Raw genomic sequence first — 15,877 nt, 5'->3', positions numbered from 1 at the left:
GATGTAAAGATCCAGAGAAGGTCAAGCACAAGTGGTACTTTAGGTAACATTGAACTATTCCGCTCAAAGCTACAGACTGATCCATTAGTCTGGAAAGTGTCGCCTAACGTGATTTATAACTTTTTAAGGGAATTAGAAGTGGTGTTTATATTGGCATCAATATACTATACACATTTACACAGTATACTACACACAACATTTATTCACAAAAAAAAAAAAAAAAAAAAAAGACAAAAGTCCATACATTTCTAAAATAAGAAACAAGACTACAAAGAAGTGGTCGTCAATCAACTAATAGGACGTATAATCATGTACAATACGTCATAAATTTTACACCTCAAAGTTTTGCAGGGTGCAAATGTTTGGTTGCTGCACCACCTTGAGGGTCACATACATAGTAAAGATGTACAATTCTGATAACCCCAAGGCTTGTGAGTAAACTCTACACGTTTTGTAAAATATGGCACACTTTCTCAGGATGTAAAGAAATGTTGTCCCAGATAATATTATTGTTATTATATTCCCTAAGCCTGCTATAGTTCCATAGCAGGAGAGAGGCAGAGCATGCTCAAGTTAGGCCCGGTTCACATTAGCGGTCGCCGTCCGGAATCGCCGTGCCGGAGCCGGACCGCATGCAGAACGGACGGATTGGACGCACGGCATAGCAATGAAAGCCTATGCGTCCGTTCACATGCGTCCGTTTCATCCGGACCGGATCCGGACCGGATCCGGACTCCGGCATAAGACCCAACATGCGCTATTTTTTGGTCCGGCTCCTCCGGCAGCCGTATCCGGAGCGGAGCCGGACTGCACCATCCGGCCAATACAAACCAATGAGAACCGGAGAGCGCACAACACACTGGCTAAAAATCCGGATGTTCTACCCCACTTCCTATGCGTATTGAAGCGGCGATTTTGGATGGGGACACATGGGCAAGCATTTTGGAGTGGAGCAGCAGTGATTTTAAACGTGCTGGAGATGTTAGCAGTATGTCGGAGGTGGAGGTGAGTGCTAAACAGCGGAGGGCCTGATTCCACGGGTCCACCTTCTGCTGACCTCCCAGACCCCAACATTTTTATTCCTTTTCTGCTATCTTTTGCCAAACGGATCCGGATCGCATCCTGATGAACACCTGATGCAAACTGACCGGATCCGGATCGGATCCGGATCAGAACCGTACGGTTCCGATCCGGTCCGGATCCGGTCAGGTCATCCGGTCCGTTTGGCAGAGAACCGCAAGTGTGAACGGGGCCTTAGAGGAAAAAATACAAAACGCTGTGTAGATTCAGTGTAAGCTATGTTCTGTATGTATTTCTCTGGGTGGAGCAAAGGACAAGAGAGAAGAGCGCACACTGTAAGAGTTGTAGAAAGCAGGGCAATGCCCTAATAGAGCTGCCAGCATTAACCAGGATGGGGGTAAAATGACTTGGCACGTTAAAAAAAAGCACACAGAAACCAGGAGCCCAATTTGGGCTCAGTTGAGCGCAATTTGCCACTGGTATGAAAATAAAAAATTAATAAGCAAAGGAATGGTATTCACAAAGCTAGGTTACAACACGAGCAACCAAATAGGCACGTGGAGACTCACAAACCCGTCTCTGCTTGGCACTGTTATTGGCCCGAGGAAGTGCCAGAGACCCATGAAATGCGCTGCCAGTGCGTAGTAAAACTTTTTTGTTTAACTGTCGTGTTTTATCATTGAGGTGAGGTTTTATTCTCATTTGGGTGCCTTCCCCCCCCCCCCCCCACACACACACACTTCTGCCAGCTTGTGTCCCTCTTCTGCCACGGACGGACTGGGCTTGGAGTAGAGACACAAACACTGGTTCGCACAACAGCTGGGGGCCCCGGACTCTCTCACTGGCCGGGGCCTCCACACCACCATGCGATACCCAGAGGACAGTGCAGGCGAGCCCTGGACCTCTCACATCACCAGGGAATTCACCCCCACTGCCTCTGAATGCTAACTGCAACACATACAATTGCTCACTCCCAGCTAAAGCAATTTCCTACCTTTATTTGGTCAGCAGGCGTCAGTCAGCTAATCAGGTGTACTGTCATACACCCTTTGCCTGCCGTACCAAATCTAGCAGGAATTGCATAAATTAGGTAGCATTCAGGTGGGAGGCTTCAGTTGCATGTATCGTAGATTACATCACTAGCAGGGATGCCCCGTGCAGGCAGGTCTCCCACAGGGTCCCCTCCCTAACCACTCAAATGTCAAGCGCATCCCGGAAGCTGCAAAACTAAAAATGAAAAATCACAAACACTGGTTCACACGACAGCCGGAGAAGACCTCTATGTTCAACAGCGAGGGATGTGGAGCTCTTCGGCTGCGGGCTACAGCTGGTGGCAACAGGTACACAGATCTGTGTGTCTGGGCATCCACATGGGTTAAATATGCAAGTATGAGTCTTTTCACCTGCTAATATAATTCCAGTCAGCTCCTATAAAGAGCACTTAAAACACATTGGACGGATCGATATGAATGTGTGAAAGATTTTCTTTTTCCTTTCACACTGCAGTTTTTGTAATGAAAATACTACATGCAGCTACTTACCATGCCAAGAGTGGCTTTATCCCAAGGACTTAGGCTTTGATATTTCCGTTGTTGTTCCTTAAATAAAAAAGAGAAAGAAAAAAAATGCATTAAGAGCATTAAATGAGTTGTTTGTAGCTACACAAAGGCATTTATGTAATTACAGGAATAAGTGTACATTTTCACATCAAAAAAGGTAACAGCAAACCTGTGAGGACGAACGTTCGATAACTATTATTTCTATAGTGCTGACATCTTCTGCAGTGCTTTACAGAGTATGGGCGTGTCACTAACTGTTCCTCAGAGGAATCCCTACCATAGTCATGTCCATCATAGGCCACATACACACATCAGACTATAGTCTTTGGAAAATGAAAGATCACAGACCAATCTTACCACCCTTCATGTAGTATGAGAGCCATACTCTACACAGTCTTTTCTATGGAGCTGAACTCCACATCAGAAAAAAATCTTTGCAAGATGCTGCACACACAGATGCTGTACAGACACAAAAGATCAGTATCTGCAAAAGATCTGTTCCTGCCAAAAATCAATTCCTGCAAATTGCAATGATAGTCTATGAGATCTGCAGATCATCATACACACATGATTTAACTGACATTCATCAGCAGATCAGATCCACCAGGATGGATTTTCAGATGTGCAGATGATTGCTTGATCTGCAGATGAATGTCAGTTAAATCATGTGTGTATGATGATCTGCAGCGCTCATAGACTATCATTGCAATTTGCAGGAATGGATTTTTGGCAGGAACAGATCTTTTGCAGATACTGATCTTTTGTGTCCGTACAGCATCTGTGTGTGCAGCATCTTGCAAAGATTTTTTTCTGATGTGGAGTTCAGCTCCATAGAAAAGACTGTGTAGAGTATGGCTCTCATACTACATGAAGGGTGGTAAGATTGGTCTGTGATCTTTCATTTTCCAAAGACTATAGTCTGATGTGTGTATGAGCCTATAGTCTAGGGCACATTTTTTGAAGGGAAAGCCAATGAACTTATCTGTATGTTTTTGGGATGTGGGAGAACATACAAACTCTGTGTAGCTGGTTTACTTTCCAGTATAAGCACATACATACATACATACTAGGGGTGACACTACGACGTGCCGGATTCAGCATTGTCTGCAACCCCCCAACACAAAGGTTGTCCCAATTGCTGGTCCACATACCGTATATACTCATGTATAAGCCGAGTTTTTGGGACAAAAAAAGAGTGTCCTAAAAGTGGGAGTCTCGGCTTACACGTGAGTCACTACTGTGTCACCAGTCCGCCTCTAGAGCGGCATGGCATATTTACTAATCCCCGGCCGCGGATTTGCACTGCTAACAAAGTAGTGGCTGTGGACTGTGTCCCTGTCCCCTCCCCAACCTGAGCTGCGTGCATTTTTACCGATCCGTGGATTTGCACTGGAAACAAATTGGTGGCTCTGGGTTGTGTCCCCGTCCCCTCCTCACCCCCAGCAGAGTGGCGCCTTGTGACATATATACCGTACATTCATGCATCCACCAACCACTGTGCGGTGTCCCTACCGACATGGAGAGCGGTGCCTGCTTCTTATGCACGCTAATCCACGCCGCCAGAAATCCTCTTTATTGGTTAGTCAGAGTCTCATCTCAGTGACGCCACTAAGAGCGTCAAAGCAAATGAGGCTCCGACTTACCAATAAAGAGGATTTCTGGCGGCGTGGATTAGCGTGCATAAGAAGCAGGCACCACTCTCCATGTCAGTAGGGACACCGCACAGCGGGTGGTGGATGCATGAATGTATGGTAAATATGTCACGCAGCGCCTCTCTGCTGGGGGTGAGGAGAGGACTGGGACACAACTCAAAGCCAATCTGTTTGCAGTGCAAATCCACGGATCGGTAAATTTGCACACAGCTCGGGTAGGGGAGGGCAGAGGACGGGGACACAGCCCACAGCCACCACCACTTTCTTTCCAGGGCAAATCTGCAGCCACGGATCAGTCAATATGCCACCCTACGTCCGGTGGGGGGTACAGGAGGAGCAGTGAAGGGCACAAGGGGAAGGGGGGGGGGACGTATAGGATGCAACCGTGGCAGGCAGTTTGGGGTGCAGGAGAAGCTGCATTGGGGCAGTATCAGCAGTCTGGGGTGCAGAAGAAGCAGTGTGTTGTAAAGTATTAGCAGTTTGGGGTACAGGAGCAGTGAGGGGGCAGTACTGCAGTTGAGCCTCCTCTGGTTTGGCCAATGGGACGTGTAAAACAGCACTCACTAATTGTATATGTGTTTTTATATAATGGAGCCTTGCATGAGCTCTTTTCTATAAGATGAGAGCAAGTCCTTTGCCTGTGCATTAGCTGAATGCAATGTTTACTGAGTCAGCAATCGTGACAGCAGCCGGCAGAGTGCAGTTTTTCAATGGGCGGCTATCATACCGTATATACAGGTTTGTGGCTAGTCTGCTGGTAATACTATGGAATATTTGCAGGCAAGAGTCTTGTTTTCCATCTCCATTCTTCATAATATGTCAGCAATAATCTGTGTACCCTTGGAATTTATCACATACATCATTAACTTCATAATGATCATTCAGTACCTAAGGTGCTAACGCTTACTAATCAGTCACTGTGCCTGCTAGTATATTTTGCATCTATTTATAATTGTGGCACACACATGTCTCATTGTAATGATCCATTATGTCAGACTTCCTCTTTTCATGACTGGAAAACTAGAATACTGCTTTTATCCTAACATCACACCAGCCAAAATGGTGACTGAGATGGTCTTCTCTGATCGGGATGATTCAGTCGATCATGTAAAAGAAAAATCCCAGGGACACCGGGAGCCCGTTCTAGCGTAGTAACTTCAATAAGGTTGCTAGAAAATCATTTGTACAGGTGAAACTTGAAAAATTAGACTATCGTGCAAAAGTTCATTTATTTCAGTAATTCAGCTTAAAAGGTAAAACTAATATACTGTATGAAATGGACTAATTACATGCAAAGCGAGATATTTCAAGCCTGTATGTGTTATAATGTTGATGATTATGGCTTACAGCTTATGAAAACCCCCAAATAAAAAATTTCAGACCTTTCGATATTGTGAAAATGTTTCATATTCTAGGCTCAAAGTGTCAGATTCTAATCAGATAATGGGTATCATTCATAAAGATGCTGTCGGTAGTGCGGGAAAACACCGTTCTTCTCCGCAACTGGTAATTAAGACTTCTGGGTGGGCATTCATAAAGAAGTTGCCTGTTGCGGTAGAAGTGCGGAGGTTTTCTGAAGGAAGCTGGCGGTAGCGTGGCGGAAGACATGCGGAAACATAAAAGCTGCCCGATTCCCTCCGTGCGCTCCTCTGCCTGATGCTGCTTGGGAGGTCCGTCCCATTCATTTACATGTATTCCGCCCACCTATCGCTAGTGTCGAGCAAGCGGTATTTTCCTTCCGGATACCGCTTGCTCTAATGTTTATGAATGGATGTGTTTGTTACTTTTTCTAGATTCATCTAGAAAAACTCCGCACAAGGCGGAAATGTATCGCTCTGCACGGGAATGTCATTTTTTCATGCGGAAAGAGCCTTTATGAATGCTGACTTTGCCGAGTGGTCGGTAAAGTCAGCTGTTTTTAGCATTTCCGCATGCGGAAATGCTTTATGAATGATACCCAATGAATCCAAAACATCTGCAAAGGGTTCCTATTTCATATATTAGTTTCACCTTTTAAGTTGAATTACAGAAATAAATGGACTTTCGCACAATGCTTTCTAGACTTGCTTGATACGATGGTTTTTTTAAGCATTTGAATGCTGTACTTAACTACCTCAAGACTGCGTCACGCCAATGGGCGTGGCCGCGGCGGTGAGAGCCTCAGGACCGCCTAACGTCAATTGTTGTCAAGTCCTGGGGCCGGCTACTGCAGGAGATCCGCTCCACCTTCAGTCTCCCAACGGCGCTCGCCGCCTGTTAGGTGGCGAAACCGCCGTCTTTTAACATGCGATCTACAGCAGCGCTGTACTGGCGACAGTCATGTGTCACGGCTGTCCCCCTGGGGAACAAGAAAAAGAGCTACTGCAGGAGATGTGCTCCGCCTTCAGTCTCCCAGTGGCGCTCGCTGCTCAGAGACTGTTAGGCGGCGAAACCGCTGTCTTTTAACATGCGATCTACAGCAGCGCTGTACTGGCGACAGCCGTGTGACACGGCTGTCCGCCTGGGGAACAAGGCCGTTCGCTGTGATAGGCTGGCCGGGAGAGGGAGGGAAAGAGGGTGGAAAATATAAAAGAAAAATGTTTATTTATGAAAAACAAAAACAAAAACATAACAATTGTAAAAAAGCAAACAAACATCTGGGGGGGGGGGGGGGGGGGCGATCAGGCCCCACCAACAGAAAGCTCTGTTGGTGGGGAGAAAAGGCGGTGATCATTTGTGTGGTGTGTTGAGCGGCCCTGCAGCTTGGCCTTAAAGGGAATGTCCAAGCAAAATAGAAAAATGAGTTTCACTTACCTGGGGCTTCTACCAGCCCCATGCAGCCATCCTGTGCCCTCGTAGTCACTCACTGCTGCTCCAGTCCCCCGCTGGCAGCTTGCCAACCTCGGAGGTCGGCGGGACGCATTGCGTACATTTTTACGCATTTCAAAAATGTACGCATTGAACCAGTAACGTGTAAAAATGTATGTGTTAATGTTCCTGCATTAGCGGGAATGCGTAAAAAGTACGCAATGCGTCCCGCCGACCTCCGAGGTCGGCAAGCTGCCAGCGGGGGACTGGAGCAGAAGTGAGTGACTACGAGGGCACAGGATGGCTGCATGGAGCTGGTAGAAGCCCCAGGTAAGTGAAACTCATTTTTTTATTTTGCTTGAACCTTTCCTTTAAAGCTGCAGTGGCCCATTTCAGTAAAAATGGCATGGTCTTTACGGCGATTTAGTTCTGTGGTCCTCAAGTGGTTAAAGGGAAGGTGCGAGAAGGAAAAAAAATAACATCTACTTACCTGGGGCTTCCTCCAGCCCCCGGCAGCCTATGTGTCCCTCGCCGTAGCTCCGGTGTCCCGGGATCCCTTAGGTTGGCATCTTCTGTGCCTGCGTGCGACCGTGCTGCTTCTGATCGCGCTCATGTGGTCTGGAGCATTCTGTGCAGGCGCAGTACTTCTGCGCCTCCACAGTATGCTCCAAGCAACTTGAGCATGAATATGCCGACCTGTTGAGGTCGGCATCTGGAACAGAGGGGATCCTGGAACCCCAGAGCTGCAGCAAGGGACACATAGGCTGCCAGGGGCTGTAGGAAGCCCCAGGTAAATAGATCTTATTTTTTTTTCCTGCTCGCACCTTCCCTTTTAAGTCTGACCTCCTGCAGTCCCCATACATGCCCATGTGTCACCTCACTCAAGAAGCTTTTTATGTCGTTCGAATAAAAGTAACATGCTGCATGCATACACAGGCTGCTCACAGAGGTTGCTAATTGAAAACACCAGATAGGTATGAAATAGCCTGCTGCAGCCACTAATTAAGCTTTTAAAAAATGTGAAAAAAGTGATCAAGCCCACGGTTTAGCCTCACCCACAACACACTTTAAAAGTACACTGGTGACTCCACCCCCTGTCCGTCCAAAAGTTTGGCTTTCCAGATTTTTGTGGCCCTTTCGTCTGTGAGAAATTAGAAAGTTAGGTTGGCAACCGTGATTACTAATCTCCATAACTCTGTCCTCATTCTTCCAGTTGTGTGCGCCAGCAGACTCATCTCACATTTTCATACAGCAGGTTATCTGATCATGAATATGATTTTTAATGTATGTTCCACGCCCTTCTAGTCTCCTCAGCCTGGTCAGAGCACTGCGCATCCCTCCACTTAGTGCTCTTTCCTGTTCCTACATAATTGTGTGGCAAACCACAAGCAGATCCCCCTGCATGGTAGTGCTGCCATCAGATGCTGCTGACAGGACCAAACAGACCTTACAAAAATCACTGGCTGGTGGGGTGTGTGTGTTGGGAGGATGGGATGGTGGGACACGAGTAAATAACAATTTAAGTGCAGCAATCAATAGAAGACAGTAAAATGGAAAGGAATGCTTTTATGGTCCGCACAGAAAAGACAAATGGCTTCTTTATGCAAATCTCAGAAAACGCATTCCATCAAGAGTCTTTTTGGAAGGAGCATCTTGTGGTTTTATCTCAGAAACATCAAGACCACTAAGTAAGTCTGCAAGTTTATTTCCATGGAGAAGATCTATAAACTTGTGCGTGCATTTTATCATTTGGCATCAAGTAGCAGCAAACACAGCATGGAAACCTCTAACAGTCCAATCTATTATCCTCCGAGCAGTCCTGCTATCGGTGAATGGCATGAATAGCCCTGTCCTCACATAACCTGAGGAGAATAAAGGCTGGGCAAATAAATGGAGGAGTAAAAAACACATTGCTCACCTGATCCACTTACTGGGCACTAATCGCTAGTCAGCTAGAATCAATGTGAATATATGTGTGACTGAGTTTTGACCATGCAAAGCAGACATTTACCTTCTTAAAACAGATTATTCAAGTTGAAGTTAGCATATGAGGCCTCCCACAATGTATCACTGTTGAATATGCAAATTTTCCCTTTGTGGGACATTGTGGGAAACCTCATATGCTCACTCCAACCTGAATAATCGCAAATACCTTCTGTTTTATGGACCACTGTTGCGAAAGTTGTAAGATTTAAAATATATGTAAGCATATACAAATAAGAAGTAGGTTTCTTGCAGAGTAAAATGAGCCATAAATTACTTTTCTCCTATATTGCTGTCACTAACAGTAAGCAGCAGAAATCTGACAGAACCAACAGGTTTTGGACTAATCCATCTCTTCATGGGGGATTCTCAGCATGGCCTTTATTATTTCTAAAGAGGCAATCCCTGAAAAGGATTTATATAAAGATGCAGACCCCCCCCCCCCCCCCACACACACACACACACCTGTTTGCACTCTTTTTTGGCAGTTGGACGGAGCAACTGCCATTCACTAAGTGCTTTTGAAAATAACCCCCATGAGGAGCTGGGCTAATCCAAAAACTGTCGGTAATGTCAGATTTCTACTACTTACTGTAAGTGACAGCAACATAGGAGAAAATTACTTTATGTCTCATTTTACTCTGGAAGAGACATACGGTACTTATTATTTGTGTTTCCTTTTTTAAAACATTTTCTATGATTTTCGCGATAGTGGTCCTTTAAGAAGGCATATTTCTCCTTTGCACAGTGCTTTAGTAAAATGACTTTTTGGTCCCTTTTAGTCCCTTACACACTCCTAGGGGTTCTGGTTCACCATGAGCTTGCTGTGCTGGGTGTTAGGAGTAGGTGGGGGAGGTTAGTATTAGTCGTAGATAGGGGTGAGCTAGTGTGAGAATTAGGTTACAGAGGGGCCTAGGAGAATTAATTGATTTACTGTTGGAAATAGGGCATAGTAGAACATTGGTAAAATGACTGATTTCCCACTATCGGGAATTGGAGATGACTGGTAATTTTACCGTCCAAAGGTCCCGTTTGCCAAGTCACAGAGTAGACTGCTTGCAGACAGATATGCTGACCAGTTCAATGCAATATTTTCTCCATCTCAGCTTGGCCATATCTGATTCAAATTCAAGTTACTCTGGAGTAATTACACATGTGTGCTGAATCTTCTGCATTACAGAATCCCATCATTTACTTTAGTGATTGTTCAACAGAGTTGTTAGATACACCACTAACAAACACAGACACAGACACAGAACATTTATATCGCGCTTTTCTCCTGGCGGACTCAAAGCGCCAGAGCTGCAGCCACTAGGACGCGCTCTTTAGGCAGTAGCAGTGTTAGGGAGACCTGCCCAAGGTCTCCTACTGAATAGGTGCTGGCTTACTGAACAGGCAGAGACGAGATTTGAACCCAGGTCTCCTGTGTCAGAGGCAGAGCCCTTAACCATTACACTATCCAGCCACTACACTTGCAGACAGACACTCGTGGGAGCCTACAGACCTTTAGATTAGCAACCAGTAATAAAACTTTATTTCAAAAGACCATTATTGCGAAAAATTGTAAAATTTTAAAAATATACTTATAAGAAGTACATTTCTTCCAGAGTAAAACTAACCCAGTTAGAGACTTTAGGCGTGATAACCATTGCACCACGCTGGTTAAAAGCCAGTTTAGGCGTGATAAGTTTAGGCGTGATAAGTTTAGGCATGATAAGTTTAGATTGCGCGCAAAGTCCCGCACGCAAAGCAGCGCCATTAAACTCTATGCGAAGTGCACTAGACTTTGCTAGCGCAAAACTTTTGATCAGCTGTGCACTGCGGTGCTAACCCAGTTGGTGCTTAAACTTATCACACCTAAACTTATCACGCCTAAACTTATCACGCCTAAACTTATCATGCCTAAACTGAGTTTAGGTGTGATAAAGGGCTTTTCACCTACGTGCTAACTGTTAGCACCGCTTTGTAAATCAGGCCCTATGAATTACTTTTCTCTTGTGTTGCTGTCGCTTACAGTAGGCAGTAAAAATCTGACAGATCTGAGAGGTTTGAACTAGTCCATCTTCTCATGAGGTATTCTCAATATCTATTTTATTCTTTACAAACGCATTCCCTTGGAAAGAATCTATAAAAAGATGTCAGGCAACTTTGGACTAAGCCACTGCAGTTCAGTATGCGCTTTTGAAAATAGAGGAAACCCTGAGAGTCCCCCATGAGGAGATGTGTCAGATTTTTACTCCGTATCGTAAGTGACTAAAAACATTGCAGAAAAGTAATTTATACCTCATTTTTTTTATTTAAATGTTTATTTTTTTTTTTGCGAAAGTGGTTCCTTAATTTATGTCTATTCAGGTATATAGTCATAACATTTACTCTTGTTAAAGGACCACCATTTTAAAACCCCATAAGATGCACATTTGTCCCATAGTCAAATGCACTATAAGTTGCTGTTGCTTACGGTAGGCAGTACAAATCTGACAGGCTTTAGACTAGTCCATCTCCTCAAGGGGAATCCTCAGGGTTTTCTATTTTAACAAAAGCACTCTATGAAAAGGGTCTATACAGAGATACCGGGCCAGCCTCCTTTTTCGCTTGCACACTATTTTGGCAAATGGACTAAACCACTGCTGTTCAGTAAGCGGTGTTTTTTTTTTAAAATAAAGTAAAACTCTGAGAATCCCTCAAGAGGAGATCGACTAGTGCGAAATCTGTTAGATCTGTCAGATTTTTTTACAATCTATTGAAACAGACAACAAAACAGGAGAAAAGAAATTTACAGCGCACTTCACTCTGACACAAATGTACATTTTACACATATGCAAACATATGCATTTAGTGGTCATATAATCCCGCCCTGCAGTCAGTGCAGCAACATGCTGTGGATACGCTTGTGTCCAGCTCACCTTTCTGCTAAATGAGGAAAAGGGGTCCAGCCGCTCCTCATACTGGGAGGAGTATCGCATCTCTGTGTCATCACTCTTACTGCCCTGGTAGAGAGAAACAGACAAGGAGTAAACTGGTGTTCCCATAATGCAACCCAACTTGGTGCGAATGATAACCAAATATTCTCCAGATTAGCAAATTAGCTCCACCCCAGGAGGCAGAAGTTGGTAAAGGTGCCCATCAATGATCCAATTTTTGGCAAACAACAATAAGATCATTCAGAAATTTTAAAAGAAAAAATCCGCCGTGCTGATCGGCCAGTTCTTTAAACAATTGATCAGCTCCTACCAGCTCCTCTGTTTCCTTAGAGTTTTATCTGAATAATCTGATCAAAAATGTGATCATGCTTGAAAAATTGTAATGGCCAATTAGCTGCAGCTATGTTACTTCATTTCAATGTGCCACTCGGTCACAAAAGTGCTTACATGCAAAACAGGCACCAGAGATAGCCGCTAGTACAATATCAGTAAAATTACTGTTATTTTACTACTTAGTAAAATATTGGTAAAGATTACTGATATTTTACTATTTTAATTATGACCTACCTCTACTCTCACACAGAACCCTCCCTCTACCGAAGCTTAACCCTAAGACCCCCCTGGTGGTTTCTAAACATAGCATAACCCCAACCTGGTGGTGCCTAACATTGACCCCCCGGTGGTGCATGATCTTAACACCCCTGGTGGTGCCTACCCATAACGCTCCTGGTGGTGCCTACCCATAACCCCCCACATCCCGTTGTTGCCCAACCTTAACCCCTAAGTACTCCCGTTGACTAAGGGCCCGTTTCCACTTGTGCGGTGTCGCCTGTAATTCCCGCTGAGGAAATCGCATGCGGGTGCGATTCTGCATGCGTATTTTACCGTGATTTCGTATAGGTTTGTATTTATGCAATTTTAACCATGTAACATTGGTTTCTATGCGCAATCACGGTAAAATACGCATGCCAAAACCGCATGCGATTTCCCTATTAAATACATTAGCGGCGATTCGCATAGTGGTGTGCGGGATGCGAATTCTGACGGCTCTTCCGTGCAGATTTCTCCCGCACAGAAAAATGCTCAGGATTACTGACAAGTGGAAACAGGGCCATCCACTTGTATTGGCTATGCGAATCCGCATGCGGACAACGCATGCAGATTCGCAATAGTGGAAACGGGCCCTAACACTAAAGACCCCACACACACTCCTACCCCCCAATATTTTCCACTGCCATAGGTGGCAATGTTAAAAGCTGCGTTTAACGGCTATAAAAGGCTAAACCGTGGCTATAAATGTGAATAGCTGCTATAAACCTCAGGTGCCGCCCAAATTACCATTTATAGCCGCTAATCGCAGCGTTTAACATTGATGCCTGTGGTGGCACCAATTTTAACAGGGCAGTTCTGGCGCACTTTTTACCTGCTTCGATAAAGGCACTGGCTCGAGGTGAGCTTACTGAAAGTTAGAATATAGTAAACTACCAGAAAAAAAATAGCACCCACCATTTGTGATGCGTAAAAATTCAATCAAAAAGCTAAGAGAATGAGAGAAGAATCTGGCCTCTGCAAAGCAGTAATGCATGATGTATTTCTTTTTCCTTACAGTTTAGTTTTGAAAAATCACATTAAAATATTATTGTTACAGACATGACTCCAAAATACAGACTTGAATCCATTTACTAGCCACTCAGATGCAAAACATTGTGTTATCTCAGTACAATTTGCATAACAGCAACAGATGAAATGCTGCGATAGTTAATAATAAAGGAGAAATGCGCACCCTAGTGGCAAAAATATGATATAATTTTGAACATCATTGCAGAGGGATTGTTAACATGATGCTGTTACAAGAAACCAAGTAAATAACATCTTGTGTTCAGGAAAACATTACAGGCAATGGGGAAACAGTGGATGGCAAACTCCCATTGCAGTCCTCATTTCCCTCAGCAGTGTCAATGGACAATTAGGTTCATTTTATGATTAAAACATGCGGAAAGTAGCCCCATACACACTATGACTTCAATTCAATAAGATGTAGTTGGTAAAAATATGTGGTAAATTACTTTATGCAGTAAAAAAGAAAAAATAATTTGAGTATTCAAAAAGATTTTCAAATATACAATAACAATTTGGTAGGCAGTCAAAAACGTTGTGTCAGGTCACAAAGATTTTTTATCTCATTCAATATTTTATTTGTCGAAGCAGGAAAAAAAGGGTGCAGGAACCCTTTCAGTAAAAAAAAGGCGCAACCATAGGCGCCCATTATAAAACTTGTGATTAGCATTTAGCAGCAAAGAAAGGAAATTTGGGCGCATGACGGCAGCCCCTATCAGGCAGCGAAATTGATCTTCTTTGCCACAAATCGTGGCTTTTATAATGGCCCTGATATGTGTAAAACAAGGTAAATTTCTTAGGGTTAGGAATCAGTAGACGGAGGGCTCTGAGTGAGAGTAGGGTTTAGTCATAGTAAAATATTAGTAATTATTACAGATATTTCACTATCGGAATTCAGTAGAATATTGCTAATCTCAGCGATATTCTACTGGCAGCAAACCCATATGCCCTTTTTTCCACATGTATGCTTTATTTGTATTTTCATTTGGTATTTTAAGGATTCCTGCAGTATATAATTTGGTATTTCAGGGATCATTGAAGGACAAGGAAAATGGAAGTCAGATGTAACACAGATTGCATTTATTATACTGAGATATAAATTGTATTGCTTTTAAGGACATCTGAACTGAGGGAATAAAATGGTGACTCCCAGATTGGTAATACGATAACCTGAAAACACAAAGTAAAGAACTCTGGGTCACCCCCAGCAGGCCAGCAATACAAAAAACACAGTATATGCTCAGGCCTCTCCACGCACTCTTCTCATGCGCGCTGATAGGTCTGACTGTCCTGGGCATATATAATTCGGAACAATTGTAAATGGGCATGCCCAGGATGCTCCAGACTATGGATGCTATGCATAGCCATTTGGGAGCGTGCACAAGAATAGTGTGAATGCACCACAGTTGAGAGGCTGCCAGTAAAGCAGAGAAGCCACAAAAATTATATGGGCTTTAAGAAACCCCAGGTATGTCCACATCATCCTGGTTCCTGGTTTAGGTGTGCTTTAATCTTGCAAAAAATATGTATGTATAATAAGATGCTAATAATTTTGAGCTGATGCAAATGTTATGCATGTCAGAATATTGTGAATAGACATATTGCATACTCCATGACCCAATCCAAATACTTGACAGCAGTGGCCATTTGCGTTAGGGATCCTTGCATCCTACAGGCTCAATGTTCAGTGTGTTACACGACAACTTTGTGATCAGGTGCTGGAGTATAACTATTAGAAATGGCTGCACATTTATTAAGAATATCAAATAACATTTGTAAAGGAGGTAAAGGTTATTGTGCCATCCATTAATGATAATATCTTAAGGTGCTTATACACTGGCAGATGATCAGCAGATTTGACCATCAGATAGATCTCTTCCTCTTTGAATCTGATCAGAGAGAAAGCTGTTGCTGCCAGTGTAGTGCAAACAAATTTCCTCCACAACCCCCCTTTCCCCCCAGGTCTCCCCCATGTACTTTGTACCCCTGGGCCTGTGATGAGTGATGCAGGCTCACCTGTCCGCTTCCTCTTGTGTCCAAAGAATTTCTCTGTGGCCACTGGGGGCGCCTGTACCACGTGACCCTGCCGCATGTGCGGACGTCATGCACATGTGGTGGGGCCACAGGGTACACGTGCCCCCAGCGGCCATGAAGAACGACAGGGGACACAGGAGGAGGTGCACCAGGAAACAGGTGAGCCAGCGTCACTCACCAAGGACCTGGTTGGTTTACATATTTTCCATTGGGAAGAAAGGCCAGGAGTCCCCTGAGTCCTACGGGAAATCAAACGCTGCTACCGTAGCCCACTCAACCGAGCACTTTTGCGCAACATTATTCC

General features: G+C 44.3%; 1 protein-coding gene and 1 long non-coding RNA gene across 2 annotated transcripts in view; both read right to left on the bottom strand.

The window, feature by feature from the left end:
- Nucleotides 1-15,877, bottom strand: part of LOC137547082 (uncharacterized) — a 554,567-nt gene that overhangs the window by 15,321 nt on the left and 523,369 nt on the right. The window lies entirely within an intron of this gene.
- CUX1 (cut like homeobox 1) overlaps nt 1-15,877 on the bottom strand; it is a 541,156-nt gene that overhangs the window by 15,321 nt on the left and 509,958 nt on the right. The window contains exons 19-20 of the mRNA XM_068270263.1: nt 11,905-11,988; nt 2,562-2,618 (exon numbers count right to left, since the gene is read on the bottom strand). Of these exons, the coding sequence (XP_068126364.1) occupies nt 2,562-2,618; nt 11,905-11,988 (141 nt within the window). The remainder of the gene's footprint in view (nt 1-2,561; nt 2,619-11,904; nt 11,989-15,877) is intronic.

The sequence above is a fragment of the Hyperolius riggenbachi genome, chromosome 2, assembly GCF_040937935.1.
Source record: "Hyperolius riggenbachi isolate aHypRig1 chromosome 2, aHypRig1.pri, whole genome shotgun sequence".
Taxonomy (NCBI): Eukaryota; Metazoa; Chordata; class Amphibia; order Anura; family Hyperoliidae; genus Hyperolius; species Hyperolius riggenbachi.
This window is presented reverse-complemented; position numbering and strand designations above follow the sequence as displayed.